The sequence below is a fragment of the Chrysoperla carnea genome, chromosome 1, assembly GCF_905475395.1.
Source record: "Chrysoperla carnea chromosome 1, inChrCarn1.1, whole genome shotgun sequence".
NCBI classification, from domain to species: Eukaryota; Metazoa; Arthropoda; class Insecta; order Neuroptera; family Chrysopidae; genus Chrysoperla; species Chrysoperla carnea.
In genome coordinates, this window is record NC_058337.1 from 102,848,179 (window position 1) to 102,872,129 (window position 23,951).

The 23,951-nt window shown below is 27.6% G+C and overlaps 1 protein-coding gene across 1 annotated transcript in view; it reads right to left on the minus strand.

The window, feature by feature from the left end:
* The window catches only part of LOC123292974, a 77,377-nt gene extending 59,840 nt beyond the window's left edge, over positions 1-17,537 (minus strand). Inside the window, exon 1 of the mRNA XM_044873691.1 lies at positions 17,269-17,537. Coding sequence (XP_044729626.1) covers positions 17,269-17,303 — 35 coding nt within the window. The 5' untranslated portion in view covers positions 17,304-17,537. The remainder of the gene's footprint in view (positions 1-17,268) is intronic.
* Positions 17,538-23,951: the final 6,414 nt, after the last annotated feature.

The window sequence follows — 23,951 nt, forward strand, 5'->3', positions numbered from 1 at the left end:
TAATAAAGAAATTTGTTTGGTTTGATAATTATTGTTAAATCTTTCAGAAAATCAAATATTGTATTATTATTTTATATAGTTAAACTCAAGCTGTTTTTGTATGTATCTAATAACACTTTTATCTATCGTAAATATTTAAAAATCAAACTTAATTTATTAATTAACTTTACCTTAAAGAATAATTATTTCCATTTTCCTTTTTTAATTAATTTATATCAAGCTCTTTGTAATCTTCTTATACTCTTTGAAATTATAAATACAGATTTGTTTGTCAAGGGAATGATTCTTTTACATTTCATTTAAACTTCGATTATTTAAATTACATTTAAAATTAATTATTTAGAATAAATATATACACAAAATATTTCTTCATTTATATACATTTTATTCGTTTTGTCAACTTTGGGTATCGATAATTAATTAACCACATATACGACCATTAAGACAGAAATGAAAAACAGCGAGAGAAAAAATTTTAAGCAGAAATTCGAGATTCAACAAGCTTTTCTTGTAAGAATAAGTTTTTCTGTTTCCTAAAGTAACAAAAATATGAGTCCAATCGGTCAAAGTCGACTTGAAGACCATTTCCCTATCTCTTTTAACCTCTTTTTGTGCCTCTTTATATTTTCATTACTTAGACACCAAGTGAACTTATTCCTCGCGGATTTCTTTGAGATTATACCGAAATCATTGGTGGGTTCCCTTAAGACAATATAAAGACAGGTATTCTAAGCATTCATGTGGTTGCGCTGCTACGAGTGTGTCCAGCATACTGACCAACTGTCAACCAAAGTACTTCCATACCAACTCCCACAATAATAAATTTATTTTTTAATAATTAATTAGCGACTAAAAAAATAAGTCACTAATTGTTTAATTGATTAAATACAATATACCATCGAAATACCTGATAACTGTGAATTAACATAAATTCAAAAATACGAACTGTATTATCTTTGTGGTTGGGCAGTATTTGTTTCGACCGCTGATTGCGAAGTATGTGAAAGAGTAGTTAATTCTCCAGTACCTAAATCAAATGCAGGCTCTGACTGAACAGATGCATTAAATCGTAGTCACTTAAAATGTTCTAATGAGGCAGTATATTATCTTCTGAAAAAAAACCGAAGAACTTTTCACTAGCTATGGAAAATCATTACTGTATTTGCAGAATGTTCATGAGCTTTTTTATCAAGAAGTATTCAGGAATGCTGTTAAACATTCACTTATCTTTCCTGAGAACCAAAATCTTGTTGTTTTTAGTTCTCGAAGTGCATACATACGTACATACTTCTACAAAGAGTGTTCGAAAATAAATTGTTTAATTTTTTGCAATAATATTATAATATTATAACAACTTATTTTTTAAATGATATTACTAATTTACTTGTTTTCAGTATTAAGAATACTTTAGATATCCATAAAATATAATAAAAATATTTATTATTATGAGAGTTAGCATGAAAGTACTTTAGTTGACAGTTAATATGTCAAACGCTGGGCACATCATGTATTGCAAGATTAGAATACCCGTCTTTTATATTATCCTAGGTTCCCTAATCTTTGTAAGGATTTATATTCCTTAAATATTTGACTTCTCAGTTGATTTGATAATAATGAGTACATTGAAATTTAAATTATATTGGTTTCATTTTAAAAGAAATGAATTTTTTTTTTTTTTTTAATTTATTTTTATATTATAACATATCTATTTAACTGAGAAAATATTTTAATTTGACTTATGTAATTTACAGTTTAATTTTTTTTTGTACTTTATCTAAGTACCAATTGTATTCCAAATCCTTAACCGAATCACACTATGAGTTTTAGTGGGGAGGCATTTGATCTTTTTGTATGAGATGCCGACTGTCCTATGATTTATCCTATTTCTATGGTTTTCCATTAGGTTTGCACGAGGTTAATGACGAGATACTTCCTAACAAAGTCAGCCATAGCTGCACACCTTCCCCTTCCTTTCTTTTTCCCTTTTATTGACATGTTCTGTACAATATTGTATTGCTTAAAAAAAGAATGAATAAATTGAATTGAATCTTCTCTTAAAAGTTAGCAAGTATAAAATGATTTCCAAATAATTATAAGCAATATTGTTTTTCGTAGAAAGACACGTTTTAGAACCAAAACTACACATGGCTGATATTTTCCATATATTGAATTATTATAGACCTCAAACCATATATAGTTATTTTATGATTAATTCGAATAATTAACTTTGAATAATATGTCAAGCGTTAAATTTCTAGTAATTAAAAAAAAGAAAATTATCCCAACCATATAATCGTTTTATAAATTATAATTAATCATAATATTATAATATTACCCATCTGTAATAATATTAACAGTACATTACATAAATTTTAATAATAACCATATTATTAATTTCAATTTCAAAAAAATTAGATACATTATTATTGATTTATTTGAAATACTATGTATAATTAATATAATGTAATAATTATTAATAGTGAATGCAAGCATTTAATTTATTTTTAAAATAAGGATTCATACCAAATCTATTTATATATGCGTATTTATCTACTTTTAATGCAACTCCATTCAAATTAATTGTTCTTGTTTGCATTTTTTTAAATTAGTATCTTCTTATTTACAGTGATTTGTTAAAAAAAAATAAAAATAAAAAATAGTGCCGCGGACAGAGAAATTTTCACGAAAGGATGTACACTCTATTGAGGCTTGGCTTTTCTTGTTGTATTATACGTATACTGAACATAAAAATAACCTTCTTTTGATCTGCCAGCGGGAAATATTTAACGTAGACTTGTTATAACGTTCTGCCCTGTCACGTTTCCAGCGGGACAAAAAAAAAGCCGGACATATAGGATAGTTTTGTTTACAATGGTCTAGATTTTAGATATTTCTGGATTACTTGGACTAGAATCTCGGTTTAAAAAACTTGCCTCATATACCTTATAAGGTAACTTCTAGAGCTGTGATAAAAGAAATTTTGCCGAGTGTTTGTCGACGAATTTTTATATACAGGGTTTTTCATCATAGCTAGTCTAAGGCGTTTTTTAAGGAGTGGTCATAAGATAAAAACAACCTAAAACTATATTTTTAATAATATATTTACAATAGAATGTGTAAAAAACAAATCATGTTAATACATGCTTATTATTTTCTTGTCAATAAAGTCATTGTTTAAATTGACTATTGAAAAAAATAACATTAGAGAGAAGAAGGATATTAATTTTTTGTCGGTATAATATCAATAAAAAAAATATTATCTATCCCCTCTCTAAGGTTTTTTTTTTTTCAAAACTAAGTTTATACAATGACTTTATTGTCAAAAATAATGAGCTTGTATTAACATGAAATTTATTTATTACACATTCCAATGTAAATATGTTATTAAAAATACAGTTTTATGTTATGGAACTCCCCTTTAAAAACGCTTTAAGGTAGCTAAGTTTGCTCTGTCTATAAGGCGTTTTACCAAATTTAAGAGGAGGACAAAATATGTGTTTTCTGACGGAAAATGAATATTTAAATATTTGCCATTTCAAGAGATTCCGAATTTGCATAAATGGTTTTATAAACAATTCATACTAATCCAGTACCACTTGAAATCGACGTTTTTATAGGTATTATTAACGTTTGGCTACCGTCTGAATGGAAACACATAAATTATGTTATGTTTTCTCAGTGAAAATTCAGCTACGAAAGCACTTAAAAGGTCGTTTTTTGAACCAGGTATTAAAATGAGTAAACAGTGCCTATTTTAGTGTAAACCTATGGTCCGCTGAAAAATGCACAACAAAATTTTTATTTTTTGTTAATATATAAAGTACTTGTTATATTTTGAAATTTCAAACGGCAACACTAAAATGGTGTGTTCATATTTGAAGATCTTATTGGTTCTTATGAAAAATTTTGATATTTCCAACAAAAACAATTAATTATACCATGAACATTCTAAATAAAAATAGGACTATTATAAAACCACTACTCATCTAATATTACATAAAGAATCATAGATACTAACTATATACACCAATCATATACAAACAATGAACAAATAGATAAAACAAACAAACAAATAATTATGGTTAAAATGAATGTGTTGTTAAGTTTTATAGTTTTATAAACAAATGTATTATGTCTCGTCTAATCTGGTCTGCTCACATATACATATTATATACATTTAGTACAGTTATTTAAAACAGTACCCTTGTGGTCTTTGGTCAGTCATAAAGAATATCTTGTACTTTTATTTTTATTGAAATAAATGAGACATCTGGAAATAAAATACTAATTAGTATATCTAAAATGGAATTTTATTTGTATGAGGTGTTTTTTTTTTTGAGTATAACGAAAATGTTTATTTGGATTAAATCATCCTCCCGAGAGCTTAGACCAATTAAATTTATAGTTCGAGTTCTCCTTGTTAACTCGGAGACTTAATGATGATTTATGGGGATTTTTTTAGTTATAATAGTAATGCGAGGCTATATAGCTCAAATTTTCTTTAGAATCCGATCCGAATCCGATTTTAATGATATTAACAATGCCATCACATTCAATGAAATGAGTGAGAATAAAAAATTTCCTTTGGCGAAATAATAAATATAATGACGGGAAATTTATGCAAAGCGTTGAACATGTTTTTAAAAATAAACGAAAAATTTTCAGTATCTTTTCGCCTTAGACTAAACGACATAAAACTGTTAATAATTGGACCAGATTCTTGTTGAAATTGGACCTGATTCTGTTGAAAAGTAAAGTAAGATCCAAAAACATAAAAATATTTAAATTAATCAAGGTCTTGCTCTCGAGATGGAAAAAATGCTACTAAAAAGAAATCTTTTGTGACAAAATTTTAAAGTACCTATAAAGTATTTTCGGCCTTCAATCGAGGGGTATTCGTCATTCTTTAGATTGAGGAGAGATGTTATTAATTTTTCAAATCAATGATAAAGACTTTTAAATATATTGCATCGGCTGCTCAATCTTTTGCGCAGTGAAGTCATGACCAAATAAATTTTAGCTCCACAATACTCTCTATTTTTTATCAACTGTTTTTATAGTAACGCTTATTTCCAGATGCCGTTAGAGAATGAATTAAACAAATTGTTACGAAAGCCACTTAACCGAGAAACCGACAATCAAAACATCTAGATATACCTAGTTGTAGGTATGTTTCTTGATTTGTATGCAAAAAATCTTTTTCTCAGCTTTCAAATTTTCTAAAAAATCTACCTCAATTTACAATCGTTCATTAAAAATTCTTGAAAAAGTTGCTAATCAAAAAAATTTCTGCCAACCTGTTCGTGTTTTCCGTACTTTTTTAGAATTTATTTAAAAATTATGCATTTTAGAGAAGAAACACTTTAATCCAAAGTTGTAGAACGTAAAATTTTTAAGCGATATGAACATATAGTTTTCTGCGGCTTATATATACTTTTCACCAATAGAGGATGGAAAACAAACAACACAAGTTTGTATACCTCGTATAATATATTATACAGGCATAAGTGTATTAATACCTACTTATAGGTACAAACAAAAATTATGCCTCGTAAAGTAGGTATTTATTTGAATATCGATTTTTTCGAAAATTCGAAACATTAGAAACCATCAAAATATAGAGATCGGTAAGAAATTTTACATCCCGATAACTTTGGGCTAACCGAAAATCTTGGATTTTTCTAAAATCACTCTTTTTTTTCTGCGCATATGCAAAATTTTTGGGCATACTGCACCGAAAAACTTCACCAAAACTTCAGTAAATCATATGAAATTTCATCTAATTTGATGGGAGTAAATATATATTTAAATTGAATTTGTTTTTGCTGTTATAAGGGAACACATTGCCCATTGCTAAAATTATTTCGATTTTCGGATAAGTGACTTTAAACTGCCCGATATTTTATTTAAAAAAATAACTTTGTCAAATTAATTTTTTTTTTTATTTTTAGTGTATCGTATTATTTGTAATTAAATATGATATTCTCCTTAACTTGTCCAAAATCATTTGTTTGCGTATAAAGAAAAAAAATTAATAACTTATTCGTATTGAGCACCATTTTTTAATAATTTTAATTGAATGGTGGTGGTGGTGCTTGTTATAACTGAATAATAACAATATAATAATAATAATAAAAATAATAATATTGAGTGATTCATTCAATTTTCAATTCAATACAATGAATAATATAATAGAGCGTAGCAAGTGAGTTAATTGAACTAAATAGAATGATTAAAAAAAAAAAAAAAAAAAAAATTTAAAAAAAAATGTTTTTAAAAAAACCTAAGAACGCAGATTGCAATCCAATACGTTTTTAAAGAGATCAATTAATTAAAAAATATAATAAATACAAATATTATTAAATTAAATAAAAAATAATTTTATGTGAAATATGTATCTTTAATTATGAGTCCATAATGAATTCAAATTTCCACGTTTCCTTTTATCTGCTTTTTTGAGGATTGATAAAAGATAAGGTCTTTATCCGTTGTTCGAGTGTTTAATTTATGGAAATTGAGATTGACAATTTCCATATTTTCAAAGAATTTTTTTGTCTGTCTATATACTGTTAGAAGAAAGTTAAAGTGATAACACAATAATATTTACAAATATTTTATTATAATTCTTTATCATTGATAACATTGAATTTTGCCAAGAAAATTTTTAAGTACGTATAAGTTAATTCAAATTGATAAAATATAAAAAAAAATTCCCAAATGTAATTTAGGCATAGCATGCTATGATTGTGACGTAACAAGTTTTGTTATAAAATAAATTTTTGTCAACTAAAAAAATTTTGTTCAACAACCCTATTGGTTTTGTTTTTTGCTATTTTATTTAATTTTCCAGCCATTGTGATGGATGCAAACTTCTTGCCATTATTTTTTACATGTTTGTATATATACCTTTTTTTTTATATAACACATACGACGGCATAAATAAAATCATAGGATTTAAAAAACTTTATTTCCATAAAAACACCAACGATACGCTGGAAATTTCACTGTCTCATAATTAAACCTACTTTTAATAATTCTCAAAATCGCAGACAAAATATAATCATGGAAATTTTGTTTCTGATTATTATTTCATTAACCATAAATTCGTCAGTTTTGTCAACATTTTCTTTTATACGTAGTGACATTACAAAACTTTAAACAACATAAAACATTAGGATCTATTTGTACAGTGGTGGTTCATGTGTGGAAAGGAATTAGTACAAGAAGATGAAAATAACTTAAAACTTAATAAAATGTTACTTCACAACGGAATTCATGCAATTATTACGTATAAACTTTTATACTCTTATAGGTATACTCGTATGAAATAACTTGTTTGATGAAAGCTATGCAATTTCTAGACAAAATTAAAAGTTATTTTTAATATTGGATGCCACAATGGTGATTTGGTGAACTAATTTGATATTCATACAAAATATGAAGTTATTAAGCTTGTGAAGTCGATAGGACGCTGATAAAAGCGCACCAATAAAGCAACGTGAAATGCAGTTAAAGCCAATAAGCTATGGTATCACATTTCTTAATGATTGACGTTCGGAGCGAAACCGGCAACCCGTATGTAACAAGCTCATTCTTAAGTTTTATCGACCTGTTATGTGATTTATTTAGACTTTTGTCAAGTCTACAATTTACAAAGTCTATGGAAATTAGTCGATGAATTCATTGCCGTTTGAATTGAATTTAAAATCTGTGCCGATTGTTTTTCTTTGATTTTATAATATTTTGACAGTGACTTATGCGTTGGGAAAGTTTATGAAGGAAATGGAAATGTTAGGTTTTGTAAGTCCACCACTGACTTTAAATATTAGATAATTACATAATCGTATTTATTCTTTAAATATTATTTCATTAACCATAAATTCGTCAGTTTTGTCACCATTCTCTTCTTTACGTAGTGTCAGAAATAAATGGTGGAAACCCACATAAATAATATATAACATTACATTTTACTATTCAAATATATTCATTAGCGCTCCCATCATATTTATCTAAAATTGTGAACCGCTATTTGAATAGTATTGAGGTATTATTTATTATTATTCACGTGTTGTGAATAGGTATTTATTAGGGATATATGCGAACGCAGCGAGCTGCAATGCCGAAGGCTCCAGCTCGGCCAATGATCAGTTATTCCAAAGTTTTCACATCTTTTTTTATGAAAAGAGTAGTAACTTAAAATAAGTTAGGTATTATATTTCTAACACTTTTGTGCTCATTTTTATCGCTTAAAGTGGTAATGATGACGTGCTAAATATATAAAATTCCAAATTGCTTAGGAAATATGTTTTTTATTTGAAGATTTACTTCCCGAGATAAGAAAAATGAGTGAAAGTTTCATTAGAATTCGTCCAGCATTTTACGTGTTGCACGAATGAACTGTAAGTACATTATAAACATACAAAGAATGTGAATGATAGCATAGAAATAAAAGTTGTAAGAGATGAAATGAGACTAAAACTACAAATAAATTGTTTTATTCATCTTGTTCTTGTTCTTGTTCATATAATCATGTTTGTTGTTGTTTTTGTCGTGTGTTTTCTTCACATTTTTCTCATATTTTAGTATCATATTTTTCATGGATATATTATTTTATTTTTGTATGAAAAAATAATATACAGGTTGCTCATTTTAAGTGAACCAGGTATTTTTCGCCTCAAAGGCCATGTTTTTGAAACTGAAATGTATTTTTTTTCAACCAGTTTCTTCAACTAAATATCAAGGGTGGACCATTTTAATCTATTGTGGCTAATAACTCGTTTTGTAGTTAACCAAAGGAAAATAAAAACTTAAATAAAAGTTGTAGAGTTTGATGGGGGACATCATATTGTGACATCAATATAGGCGTCAGTATAAGATGGTTCATTTTCAATAAACCATTTTTTCATAAATCAAAAATTAATGTTTCGTACAAAATTGATTCATAAAAAATTAAAGCCTATATTTTTATAGCATATTTTTTTTATTTAGCAAAAAACATGAGGAATTTGTTTGAAGCTTATTTTTCTTAGACTTCAATAATATAGGTTTTTTGCATTAAAAAAATAAAAAATTCACCATTTCTAATAAACATTTAATGGAATTTTTGCATTTTTCCGAGAAAAATTTTAAACAACAAAAAAGATTAGCAATTCTTTTACTTAAACGGAAACCTAAGGAGAAAAACGGCTGGCACAAATGAAACACTCTATATTTAGTAGAAGAAATCAGTTGAAAAATTAATAATTCAAATCATATTTCTTTTGAATTAAGCCTTTCTTCAAATAAGCTTTCACTATAGAATAATATTATAAAGAAATGTTATTTTTTATTAATTTAATACAGTTATAACGACGAAACTGAAAGATCCCGACCGAAGCTTCATACTTATGATTGTATCGAGTATACCAACATCGAATATAACAACATATTGGCTATAACGATCAATGTTAGTGCATAAAATACTTTTTTTACATTTATGTATCATTTTATATTAATAGAACAACATCATAATACTATTTTATACTATATTAACTTAATTTTGAGTCTTATTAACTTTATTTAAGATCTTATTAACTCATAGGTATATCGATTATAGAGACCAATTAATTCAAATTTAGAGTAAACCTCTCAATTTATGTCTAACTTTGAATAAGTATGGATCTTTCAATACTTCTTAGGAACGAAAAGATATTTAATGTATTAATACTTAATATAATATTGTGTTTCTAAATTCAATATTTTTAACCTTTACAAATTATGAATAGAACTTGTATCATGTACGATAGTTACATAATGATATTAATTTTATAGTGTTTGCCTTTCTTCTGTTATTAATTGTGGACCAGGAAGTACTCAACAAGAACGAAAATTTACAAAATGTATTTACTCAACAAGATGTAGTACTCAACAAGAACGAAAATTTACAAAATGTATTTTTAAAAAAACCTTAATAAATTCCATTTTAAAATAATTTTTATTTCTGTAGATTGAACTACTTTATACATAAAAATTAATTATTGTTCAATAAGTGATTATTCCTTATTTATATATAATTCAGACTATAAATAATAATATATAAATACAGAATATTGTCTATAATCTAGATCGTAGTAGACATTAGTTCATAGATAATGTCTACTACTACAATACAAGAAAATAAATGAATATCATCAATTTAATAATAACTATGATCTATGAAATAAGTGTGTGTAGAGTATTCAAGTAGCCAAGTGAGAACATTCAATATTGAGAATTAAGCAGGCTATACATACATGAAAGGTTCTGAACCATATGCAAAAATGTTATTATCTTACATAACAGCTAACTGGTTATCCATAGTTAGCTAAGGCCAAATATCGTGATTATTCATGATTTCATCACTATTATTTCTTAAAAAATATAACTAATAATTTTCGACAGAAAAATGCATAGTCAGGAAGAATTAAATTGGAAGAAAGAACGTTAATCGAAAATAGTATGTGCATCAATTTCCATGTGGTGCATCAATTTCCATGCAATGGATATGTTAATTGAATCTCAAAGGAAAGTCTTGGATTCAAAATTTTATTATTACTATGGTTCTATATGTGAATATAATACAATTTGAACTGGTATATGAAGAACAGGACCCAAAACCATCTCTACGATAAAGCCATCTACTGATGTTTGCACAAAATCGATCGAGAAAGATCATGTTGTATATCAAGAAAAGTACAACCACACTGAGAAAAAAACAAGTAAAACCGTTATTTGGGGCTCCTGAAACTCGTTAAGAAGGCATGGACTTATTTTCTGCTTTCTCTCCTTTTTATGATGCTAAACTACAGCCATGATGCAAGAATCTATCTATCCATCCCGAATACAAAATCTTGCATGTATAGCGTGCTTTAAGTATATTGGAACATAGTAATGTAGTTTGAATAGCGTACAATTCAAACATAATGTAATATCCATAAATCACTTCGTTTTTATTTTTAACGGTTGCTTGCTTATGTTCCATCCCCACTTTTATCCCTTCTTCCACTCTGTTGTTGTATGTATTGTATGGTTATACTATGGCATACCATTTGCAGTTTCCAGTAATTCAAACTATGTTTTCTTACACACACATTTATACTTGTGAGAAGATTGCTATGGTCGGGAATGCTTTTGACTTGCTATGGTCGGGAATGTCTATAATTACAGAATTTTGGAAATCCAAGCACATTGTTGTAAAGGTACGGAAAAACAGAGTATTTTACAATGCTAGAAAAACCCATTTTATTGCAGAAATGATTGAAAATGATGTAAAAATGAAATATAGAGCACAATTTTTACCATCTTTTTCTGATTTATTATGCGGGATTACAATTAAAGAGGATGTAATAGCTCGCAGTCATATTCTTAATACTTTAACAAAACTTTTTGACCAAATATTGCTTGAAAGTTGTTCAATACTCACTTTATAATCTTATCATGGCATTTACGATCTCGCCATTGTATCCGACCGAAATGGTTTCTACCTAATTTAGATGGATTCGGTTCCTTGTTCCAATTTACTGATCAATATGTCTCCATGTCTCCCCATTGGCAATATATTTTTATTGTTACTGTATTAACCAATTCCTTTGTTAATCCCCAAACTAAAAATGGGGTATTTTATAAGTTTGACCGCTATACGTGTCTGCCTGTCTGTGGCATCGCAGCGCCTAAACGAATGAACTGATTTTCATTTTTTTTGTTTCGTTTAAAACGTAATTTAATGGAGAGTGTTATTAGCTATATTTCAAGTGCGAGATTAGAATTCCGTACCCAAAAAAAAAAAAAAAAAAAAAAACTAAAAAATTGTCAATGATCTTAAAATTGGTTCAGCTTGGAAAAGGCTTTAAGGAAAAAGGTAATTTCATGGAAAGTGTTCATAGATATGTTTCAATTGCGAGTCTAGGGTTCCGTACCCCAAAAATATGTCGGAAGTTTATTATTTTTTCCAGTTTTAGATTTTTTTTTTTTCAAATAAACACGTGTATTATTAAGAAGAGAGAGTAAAGCCTAAAGAAGTTTTATTTCAAAACTAAAATAGTACGGTGAGCCTACCTACACAGAGAGGCGATCTAGACAACTGTCCCTATATAAATTGTTTTCTGTTGTTTTCTTTATCATTTTCTACTAAACAACAAAAACAACAATGACAACAAAAGCATTAGATATAATATAATATGATGCACAGTTTTATATACGAGGAGTATATTGTTGTATTCTATATCTCTGTTGCGTGTTTTAAACGTATGTTCGTCATACAGAAATAATACTATAGCAGCTACACGTCTTTGTAAAAGTCTAAAGCTGTCTTTACTTGCTAGCTAGCTTCATTCAACCTACTTTATATTCATAACTTTATATCCAATACAATGCTCTGCACTTACATTGTGTAAAAAAAAAAAAAAAAAAAAGAATCAACAAACTTAAGACTTCGTTTGTTTGTAGTTTTAAAAGAAGCCGGACTAGGTACAAAAATATAGATCTTATTTACTAAAGGGTAAAACTTCTTCAAGACTTGTATTACTCACTAAGACTATTATGATAGGTTACTATGGTTTCTTTATCAAACCATGATTCAATTACCAAAGATCGCTCACTTTCGGTTACCAATTCTATAACTGTCGGAAAAATCAGTGAATTTTTCGAAATTTCGCATACGAATCAATACTATTTAACGATAGGTACAATATGAACTAGGTGCGCTAGGGTTTTTTTGCCAAGTTTTGAGCTATCACAACGAGATATTTCGAGAGTAAAACTTAAAACGAACAAATTAAAAAAAAACAAAAATAATAATAATTATTATTCCGCGACAAGGGTAAACTTTTATTGGTTGTATATATTAAAAATCGGTGTGACAGACCTTTCTGTCACGATAAGATCTGTCACACCAAATTTTCTTGAAAAAAGATAAAACGTGCAATAAAATGGTCTCTTACTAATTAAAAGTGCAAAATACTTGAAATTATTAAAAATATAAAAAATATTTCTGCCAGGATAAACCCGTGACACACCTAGTCCATATTGTACTTATCGTTAAATAGCATTGATTCATTTACGAAATTTCGAAATCCGTGTAAGTGCAATATTACTGTCACGGGCCCCCCGCTTATTTTGAATTAGAGAGAAACCAAAACCACAAAATAAAACACGAAATGGCGTTTTACTTTACTAGTGTATATAATAATACTTTGTAATTTTAGGTAACATAGATTGGGTTTTAAAAACTGTATACTGTAGGTACACAATTACACATACTTACAATTATCTTCATTTCTTTACTACATTATAATTATCTCAATTCTTTTTTATTTATATTTTCATTATATTTTTAATTAGTATAATGGATTCCTAAAATCCTTTAAAATTTTTATTCATACCAATTTAATGATATTAAGGTTATTCGGGTACAAAAACTGATTGAATACAAATGTGTAAGTATTTTCCTTTTTATAAATTTTTAAAGAGATGTTTCATCATCCCATATTAAGGTAGTATAGCAGTATCCGATGCTCGCAGTTAACTACTGTGTTTTCAAAATTTATTTAAAAGATCACAGACATCACAAAAATTAGATTTTATTACCGTACCGTTAAAGAAATATCATTAATTAAAAATTGTGCAAAATAACATGGATTCTTTGATATTCTTTAATTTTTATTATCATAATTTAGTTTCTGTCTATATTGTTAATAAAATATATTAAAACGTATAGTGCGCACTTTGAATTGAAAAAATTCCTTAGATTATATATAACGCATTTATGAATGGTATCATAATTTAAAGCTATCAAATATTAATAATATACGTATATTATGAGTTTTATTTTATTCATAATCAAAATAATACCTATTACAATCAAATTACGTTGCCTTTTGTAAAAAAATGGAAAATTTGTACGTTATGCGGATAAATTGAAACAACATCTGGTCATGGAATAATGTTATTTTAATTTGCTATACATTTTTTTGTATCATTAGTTGTAACAAGTGAAATTTACAATATTTAAAAAACCTCCGATAAATTGTTCGGGTACGGAACCCTAAACTCTCACTTGGAACGTATCTAAGAACACTTTCCATTAAATCACCTTTTTCTTTAGAGCCTTCTCCAAATTAAACCGATTTTGAGAATCATCGCCTATTTTTTAGTTTTTCCCGGTACGGAAACCTAAACTTGCCCTTAAAACATAGCTAAGACCACTCCCCATTAAATTGTCTATTAAACGACGAAACACAGACAGACAGACAGACAAAGAGACAGTCACTCATAGCGGTTAAATTTAGAACACTTCTTTTTTTGGTTCGGGGTTAAAAAACAATTTATAAATGAATAAATGATTACTGATTTGACTAAACTGTTTCCCATCTCGATACTGCTATACTACTTTGGGCAAAATTCCACGAAAAAACTTTTGACAATTCGATGTTGAAAACTGAACCACTGAAAAAATATCCAACCATGACAGTCGGTATTAATATAATAGATTTGTGGAATAAGAATGAATTCAATTCTGTATGTCACTGGTATTAATAGCAGGAACGTGTTAAACTCGAATTTTAGAGCACAATCGACAAATTTTAAAGATATTTAAATTTTGATTTGTTTGTTCATTATATAATTCTTATTACATATAAGTAAGCATATAAAAATGGTAATTTCACTTCAATGGTAAATGCTAATTGTGGTGAATTTAAAGTGCTAATGAAAACATGTTTCAATGTGATGGGCTATGAATGTACGAAGTTCACGATTTTATTCGCTGAATCACTTTTACGCCAGTCCGTTAAAATTATAATTCCAAAAAAATTTATTTAAGGTAAATTTGGGTATCTAAAAACGCTTTTCAATCACATGAAATAAAAGAAACGGTCGAAAAATTTCAGAGTAAGAATCAACTGTGAAGACGCGAAAGTATATCACAAATAATTATGTTCCCTAGGAACAACAGTATATACTGGCGAAGAGACAACATCCAAGATCGTTTATCTTAAAGACCCGAGTCCATTTCCGCCTATTATGTATTTTTTTTCGTTTCTTTCGCCCTCATATGTTGCCATGCAAAAGATTTTTAAAATATCATGTATAAAAAACTTTGACTTATACAGGGTGCGCATTTAAGATGAAGACCTCATATTTTTGTTATTCAATTCAGAATATATTCAAGATATTTTGACAAATATACTTCAATTAGATATCTCAAATTTTAATTATATCCTGTTTTAATTAACAAAAGCTTGATATAAATTTACAAGAATTTTATTAAATTTACCACAATTTTACGTCGTGATAATGATTATATCAATATTTTCTTCTCATTTCTTTCTTTTTTTTAATAATTATTTTTAATCAAATGTAATCTTTGTTTGAGAGTATGTGAGTGTGTCAAAACATCGAACACTCTCAGATGAAATCAAATATAATGAAAGTAAATAGAAGAAAACAAGAAAAGGAATTTTTTTTTTGTTAGTATTAATATTTGTGTTTGGATGGATATTATTTGTGTGTTTTTCGTATTCTATCTTTTGTTAATCAACAAAAAAAAATAAAATGAAAATGTGCTTGTTTGTTTGTTTGTTTGTGTTATCTCACAAGTCAACACGAAACGGGGGGCTCATTCTATATATCTGATAACATTTTATTTCCTTAAAGGAAAAATATAATTACAAATCTCGTGGTAGGTATATGGTTTTTTTATTTTCATTTAAATATTCTATAGAATTTGATTTTTCTTTGTACCACAAAATTTACATTTATCACATTTTAAAAGAAAATTTTGCATGTGCCTCTATTATAAAATATTCATCATAATGAATGAATAAGGAACAAAAATTATGGTGATGAATAATCACTTTTAGTATCAACTCAATTATAACTAATAAAATCGTGAACAATGATCAAAGCCTGACCTTTATCTTAACGCTTTTATAACCACCTAGAACAGAGATGGCAGACCAATAGCACGCAGTCATTGATAAATCCCAGCACAATATTTTGGGCACGCCACCGATCACAAAGTTCACTATGCTGTATTATATTACGAATAAACAACTGATCCTACGATAAATTGCTAATGACGCATAGCTTGTCACTCCTTAACATGGTAAATCTTTTCAAGAGGGAAAGTTTTTGAAGGAAGCTTGGTTTGCATGGGCGCCCTCACATTGTAGTAAATGCCATGCATTTCTTATCGTGCCTTTTATATCTCTATGTCTTGACGAAAGCACTGATGTCAGTAAATTTGCACCTTTAGATGTCCAAATTATTTGTCTATGGCTTTATTAATCATTTCTTTAGAAAAATGGCACGTATGGGTTTGCTATAATTAATTTCCTAAATTAGCTGAGAAAAAAAATAAAAAATTGCACTTTACCAAATTTAGATCCGAGGCCTAATATACGAGATACTTAACCAAATCAATTAATAAACAAAACAATCATCAAAATAAAATGCATCCAATAAAACACTACTTAAACAGAGGATGTGTTTTATCATAGTGTGAAGGAGTGACCTAAATGCAAAATTTCTTTTGATTTGAGTTTCGATTAAAATTTTCACACAAAGCAACAAGATATATTATTCTTGAAAATAATACTAACGATTTAACTGCACGTGTATATAAATAACATTCCTTTGCTATAAAACAATCGTAGCTATTGATTTTACATAATTTTTCATATGGTTCTTGGAAGATGCAATTTCTCCGATTATCTTTCTTTAGATTCGTGCTTGATTTGTATATCTACTCTACTTAAACTATAAGGTTTTGTATAGTAATATCTTCAATAGTTGACAAGGTTAAAAATATTGATTGCAAAAAAATTATTAATGTCTAATGACCGAATTAATAATAATAAACAGTGTACAATTATTGTACATATAATTAATTGTTTTCAAATTTTTCTTCTATTTAATATGTAAAACAATCATTGTACTCTTTTGTTTACCAAAAATATCATACGAATTTTAATAATTTATTGGTGTAGGCAGAATAATACTCTGGTCAAGCTTTATGGTTAATGGTCAACAATGGTCAAGCTTTATGGTTAATAAAATAATATACATATACTTTCATGTAAAATTATGTAACCTGTTTAAATAAATAAATAAAAATAATTTAAAAAAAATAAAATAAATTATTAAAATTAATTGTGCAATAATTATTTTAATTAATTTTATTCCTAAAATAATTTGTTTTTGTAAATAAATAAATAAATTGTATTTAAATTAATTGTATGAATGTTTTAGCACCTGTGGCGGCGCAGGCGCGGATATTGCGCGGCCATAGCGCATGTCTGCTGCCGCAGCTTGTGTGCACAGTCAGTGTAGTATGACACGTACACGTAAACGTACACGTACACTCCACACACAACTCCAGATTGACGGTCGATGCTTTATTATTGCTGCGCACACGAGGATTTTGAATGTGATTGATTTGAGATGAACGAACGTAAGTAGGATTGATTTGGAACTTAAGCTGATGCGAATTCAATGCAACGTAACACGTACAACAACTTTTTTTTTTTTTGTTATTATTATTATGATTTTTTTTAATACTTTTTTTTTTTCAATCACATGTATTTTTTGAGATGCTGCAAAAATTATATCATTATTAAACCGTTTACATACGGCCCTTTTTTTCTTTTTGTGTGCAAGTTGCACGTTTGATGATTCATTTACGCAAGATCATTTTTCTTTCTTTTTTTATTTAATAAGTTATTAAGCGAAGTAAATACACAGTGGTGTAATAATAAAGGTAATATAATATAATGAATTAATATATAAATTGTAAACAAAAATAAAAACTTACAACTTGCATGAAAAATTATGAAAAAAAAGGTTCCATGTGTAAGTGGTTTAAGAGAAAAAATAAATAAAATAGTTACACAAAACATTAAATTTAAGGATTGAAACAAAAATTTTAGGTTATAACACTTATTGGATTCATTTATGGATATCGAAATCATAACTAATGGGATCAGTATCAGTATTTAAAAAGACGACTTTCAAAGGAATCATCATGAACATTCTCAAAAATAACACAACTAAAAACACTTCTTATTCATAGTTCACAAAATGAAAACTTTTGATCGTTATTATTCCTTCCGCTTTTAAAAACTTGTATGAAATATAAAGGTTTGTGAATATTTTATCAATAAAGGTGGTAATTTAATATTATAATTTTTACTTCATCCTGAATTCATAATTTTGATATAGGCTGTCCTCTTACAAATAATTTCATACAATATACAGTGTGTCACATTTAAGATGAAGACACATTTTTTAAGATACTTAACCGAAATCAGAACTTTGAACTCAGTTTACTACAAATTGGCAAATAGGGCCGATTTTTAATATTTGACCTAGCATCAGAGATAGCTAGAGAAAATTTTTTTCAATATTTTAGTTCACACTCATAATCATTACAAGTTAATTGAAATATTTAAATACATAACACTCTTAAATTATTAATTTGTCCAGTTTTTATATTCCATAGCACACTAGTTATAAAAGTTTATTTTTTAATTTTATAACTAGTGTGCTATGGAATGTAAAAACTGGACAAATTGATAATTTAATAGTGGAATAATGAAAAAATTAAAAATGTTAATTTTGTCATAAAAATCGGTGTATGGGCATAAAAAAGAAATTTTTTCGTATAATTTTTTTCGATTTCTCTAACTATCTCTGACGCTAGGCAAAATATTAAGAATCAGTTTGTCAATCCTATTTGTCAATTTGTAGTAAACTGAGTTTAAAATTCTGATTTCGGTTAAGTATCTTAGAAAATGTAACCCATCACCCTGTATGCTTTTGCAAAATTTCAAGGCGATATTCCCATAAATAACGAAAATATGGTGGCTCCGACAAGTCTTCATAACACCATAAGAGGTTGATTGAGACGAGACAAAACTGCCAAATTTTGTTTTAAGATTAAGTAAATCGTTAATAAAAATTGTTTCACTTTACAATTAGATTAAATCGCGCATACAACTCATTTGAAACTGCTTACATGTTAATTCCGATCGACCCGGCCGATTTACAAAAGTGTCCTAATGCCAAAAGTGTCTTAACTGTAACCTAAATGCATCAACTAAGTACCAACTTCAATTTGGTTGCTTCATGGATAAATATCGATAATTTTGAGTTTTTAAATAAAAATTCCGTTTTCATTAATATTTCTGACAATTTGTTCAATGGGAATCGTTATTGTTTTATTCTGCGAACTGTTTAATTTCAAATTAATTTTCTCGATGTATGATTGCAGAATCCACTGCTTGTTTTAATTAGCATGAATTGTTACCGCCAGATGGCAGGGTTGCAACTCCCAGTTACTTGATAAATGTTAAGTACAAATACTGCCATCTGGTAGGCTAAATTGGAGCTACTGAAATCGGGTCCACTTACTGTTTTAATTAGTACGAATTATTTTCGTTAGTTGCAACTCCCAGTTTTCAATAGCTACTCATAAATCTATTTGTAATTTTGAAAATGTTCAAAATGAATCGTGTTCAACATCCTTTAATATCTAAATTAGTAAGTTATTTTCAACTGAAACAATTCTGATCACATTAGTTGTTACTTCTTTAAATTGGGTTAATTAATAAAATAAATAACATAGGTATAAACATAAGGATATTAGATATACGTAGATAATTTAACAAGGACTACACAATAATTATTTAAAAAACTATTTTCAATAATGGCATATTAATTAAAAAACATTAAATAAAACATTTATATATTAATATAAATAAAAACAAAAAAATAAATAATTTAAATTATATTTTATAAAAAAAAAAATAGGGTAGAATTTTATTATATGTTTAATTAAAATTAAAAACAAAAAAAAGAATACATTTTTTTTTTTTTTTAATTTTCAATTAGAAAATATTTCTATTCAAATATTATTTTATAAATAAATGCCATGTTAATCACTGAAGTAGCTCTGTAGTTCCATGTTGGTTTAATGAAATAAATAACAAAAATACAGGAGAGATAGTTTTATTTAAAAATTAATTGAAAATATCTTATAAGATAATATTAGATACACAATCTTTTTTGATATTTATTCAAAGATAAAATCAGATATTTATAATAATGATACTCTATATAGGTATTATAAAAATACATATATTATTTTATTTTAATAAATCTATATTTTTATAAATTGTGGATCATAATAGGCTCGTCATTTTGTCTGTCCGCTTACGACTAAAGGGGTTATATACTACTAATCAGGGTCAGACTAATCATGTCGGAGCAATGCAGCGTCCCTAAGCAATGCATTTCTCAGCAGTTTGAAAGTCACCAGCTCCTGTTGATGGGGGGATGTGAATAAAATGAGACGCGGATATTTTAATTAACGCATGAAAGGCAGATTCAGAACAGAGCTATCTACTCGGTACTGGTTCTGTTCTGGCGTATGAAATATTTCATCAACTGCCAGCATGCGTAAAATAAACAATATAATACAAAAGACGGTGTAAGGTCGATCTCTTAAGATAATAAGGCACATTTTTTATGAAATTCTAGTGATTTTTAGACACTCCTGTCATAGTTTTTCTATAGTAAAGTGTTGGCTTGTTATGGCTGTTAATTAATTTTAATCAATTTTTTCCATGAACGGTTTTTTTCAAGCAAACCTATACAATTATTTTTGTGATTAAATTATCTTTCTTCTGATACTAATTTCGGTTGGTTACATAAAATATTAAGAAATGATAAAAATGATTTTGCCACGTAAAGACCAAATCGATAAAGGTGAGGTCGCATAAACAGTCTTGCATAGTATTTGCATCTTAAAAGAACCTTAGCTATCCCTTGTAAGTTTTTATACTGATCGAACGAATCACCCTGTATGAGCATATATATGTCTGCAGCATTCTTATTTCTTTGAGAGTAGAAAGGAGCATATGCAATAAAAGTGATAAGTGACATGTGAACAAAAGATACAAAGTAATTTCAAGTAAAGTCAACCTAAATCTAAATCAGTGTCAAAAAAGAACAAGACACAAATGTGGTAAAACCAAAAATAATATACAAATACTATAGGAATTGTATAACATTGGTTTGTGGTTATGTTGTTAAGACAACATTAATTTGAAAACTAACTTTTATATAAAATACATTTAAACTATCTATTACTTTACAAGTTTAAAACTTATTTGTATTTCATTTGTCAACTTGTATTAAATATTCTTATTATTTAACCCATTCCGTCCTGACGATACTCAAGTGGACCAAATAATAACACCGTTGCAGACCGAGACAGCGAAATACGCCAGAAAAACAATTTTTTCAATACTTTTCAAGTTAGTTTAATTACAGCTATATATAATCGGCATCTATATTTCCAAAAATTGTGTAGTATAGAACAAATATTATTGTTTTTATTGATAAATTTAAGTAACTTTGTAGTCTCAATTGGAACTAGTGAAAAAGCGACCCACTTTCACTTTTAATTAGTGCCAATTTTTATTGCCAGTTGGAGGGATAAATCAGATTTGAATTTGAATATTTTTATTGGTCTTTAAATATGGAAGTACAATTGTCATCTTGTAGTCTAAATTAAAACTATTGAAATCGGTCCCATTTCTTGTGTTAATTAGTACGAATTATTATCGCCAGTTGGCGAGTTACAATTCCCAGTTTCCAATTCCAAATAAAGAAAAAGCTCAAATTTCAGCATTTTGTTAACCAAAATTAAAGCTGTCTCGGAAAACCTAAAACAGCATTGATTATAAGAAAACGACAAACAATTCACGAGCAGAATGATGCTTTTATAATATACAAGGTGTTTTTTATAAAGTTTCCAGCTAATTTTTCAATGACGGATTGTTATATCAAAAAAGCCTTCTTCTTTTTTTAAGAAAGAGCTAAAAAAAATGTGTTTAATTTTCCGAGAGTACTTAACGATCAAACAGGAGTTAAATTAAAATGGAACTAAAGATAAAATAGTAAATCAAGTATCGAAAATTGAGGACCCGGAAATAATATTTTCAACCCAAGTTGACTTTTTTGAGGCAAATAATTCTAATCTAGCAGAAAAAATTGATAGTTCCAATTAAAAAAAACCGGAAGTCGACCATCGTTTAATCTGAAAGGAGCCCTCGGAAGATAAAACTTGACACATTTTTTTACATTCTCTTCGAAGATCCGCTTTTCAACGTTTTGATAATAAAATTAGCTGGAAACTTTATAAAAAATCATCCTGTATATTAACAATAAACCAATATTAAATAATATTGATTAAAAAGTTGGTTTTGTATCTTCATTATTATTCTGAACATAACATATTCTATAACGTAAGTATTGTTGTCAATTATTTGAGATAGATAGGTTTAACTAAGATATAATATAATTATTTAGTTCAATAAATATCTTGTTTCTTATCAATTGATACCTAGAGATTTATATATTTATATATATATACCAACATATTATATTATATACATATATTATATAAATATTAAAGATTCGGTTGATTGATTGATTGGTTTATTATGAATATTGATGGGCATAAAATGAATGAATTTAAATGAAATGAATGAAACTTTTGTAAAGTAAATGTAATAAATGCTTTTCAAAAACAAACTTTTATTTCTTTAATAGTTTGTAGTTTAGAAACGATCTCTGAAACGGATTCCAGTTTAATTCTTTCCTCGTCATGAATTGGTTATTAATTTTTTGCGCATTTTATTATTCTATGCAAAGAGAGGCGTCACGGTTCCGTTTGAAATTTTCATCCCCTATTTTTACCTGCTCCTTTAGAGTAAAATATTCACAAACTTTGAATGTATTTATCTAAGCAAAAGTCTAAAAAATAAGTATAAAGCTGCCAGCTTTAAAAATGACGTAATTTCCATACAAACTTACATCTCTTATTACAACCGCTTACAGCTTTACTTTCGCATTAAAGAGTAGCCTATGTCCTTTCTGAGTCTCTAGATTGTCTCTATATCAAATTTCATTAAAATATATTCAGCAGTTTAGGCCTGATTGAGTAACAAACAGACAGACAGAGTTATTTGCGAATTTGTAACATTGGTAATATAAGTAAGAATAATGCAAGCACTGACATTCAACACTTGCTATACATGATATTTCAACAACTAAGTCAGTCAATTGTTTGTTTTCACTTGTTTTAAAATAAAAACGACTGGTTAAAGCACTTTTGATTGGTTGAGCGATTGATTATTAACTGTAGGCAAAGCTTTACTTATACCTCCTATATCCTACACTTAATATTCTATAAAAAAATATCCAAGACTCGAACGGGGAAATATCTTTCGAGAACGTGCTCTAAATAAACGAGACTCATCGAAAACCTCGCTAGAATACTAATATTAATTAAAACTATATTCTTTTTTGTATTAATTTTTTTCCACTATATGATATGAGAACGAGATAATACACGGGATTAATTTTTACGCGAATGGAAAATCCTGAACTATAACATATGCAAATGGTATTTAAATAATTAAGTAGATTAGATATAACATAAAATATGTGTTCTTCATGATTTATTTTGAAAAGTATTTATACTAAGCAGGTATAGAAAGGAAATTAGATTTACCCACACAAAATTCAATGTCTTATCTTATTCCTTGAAAAGGTGAGTTGTTTGTTCTAAACAATACTAAAACACGATATGTTTGTTTTTTTTTTGTGAAGAGTATTTATATCAAGTTTCAAGTTACTACATGCATGGAATACCATTTCCCACACAAAGGTTAACATACCTCTTTCTACCAACTATCTTTCTTTTATATAAAAAAAAAAAAAAAAACAATGGAAATCTTTTTTACATATTCGTATACAATTTTAACATACATAGTTCAATTAAATTATATATCTAACAGGTAAAAATTAATGCCTCTTTGAAATTTGCACATAGTAGTTTATTAGGTTGTAAGTTAGGTTAAGTTATA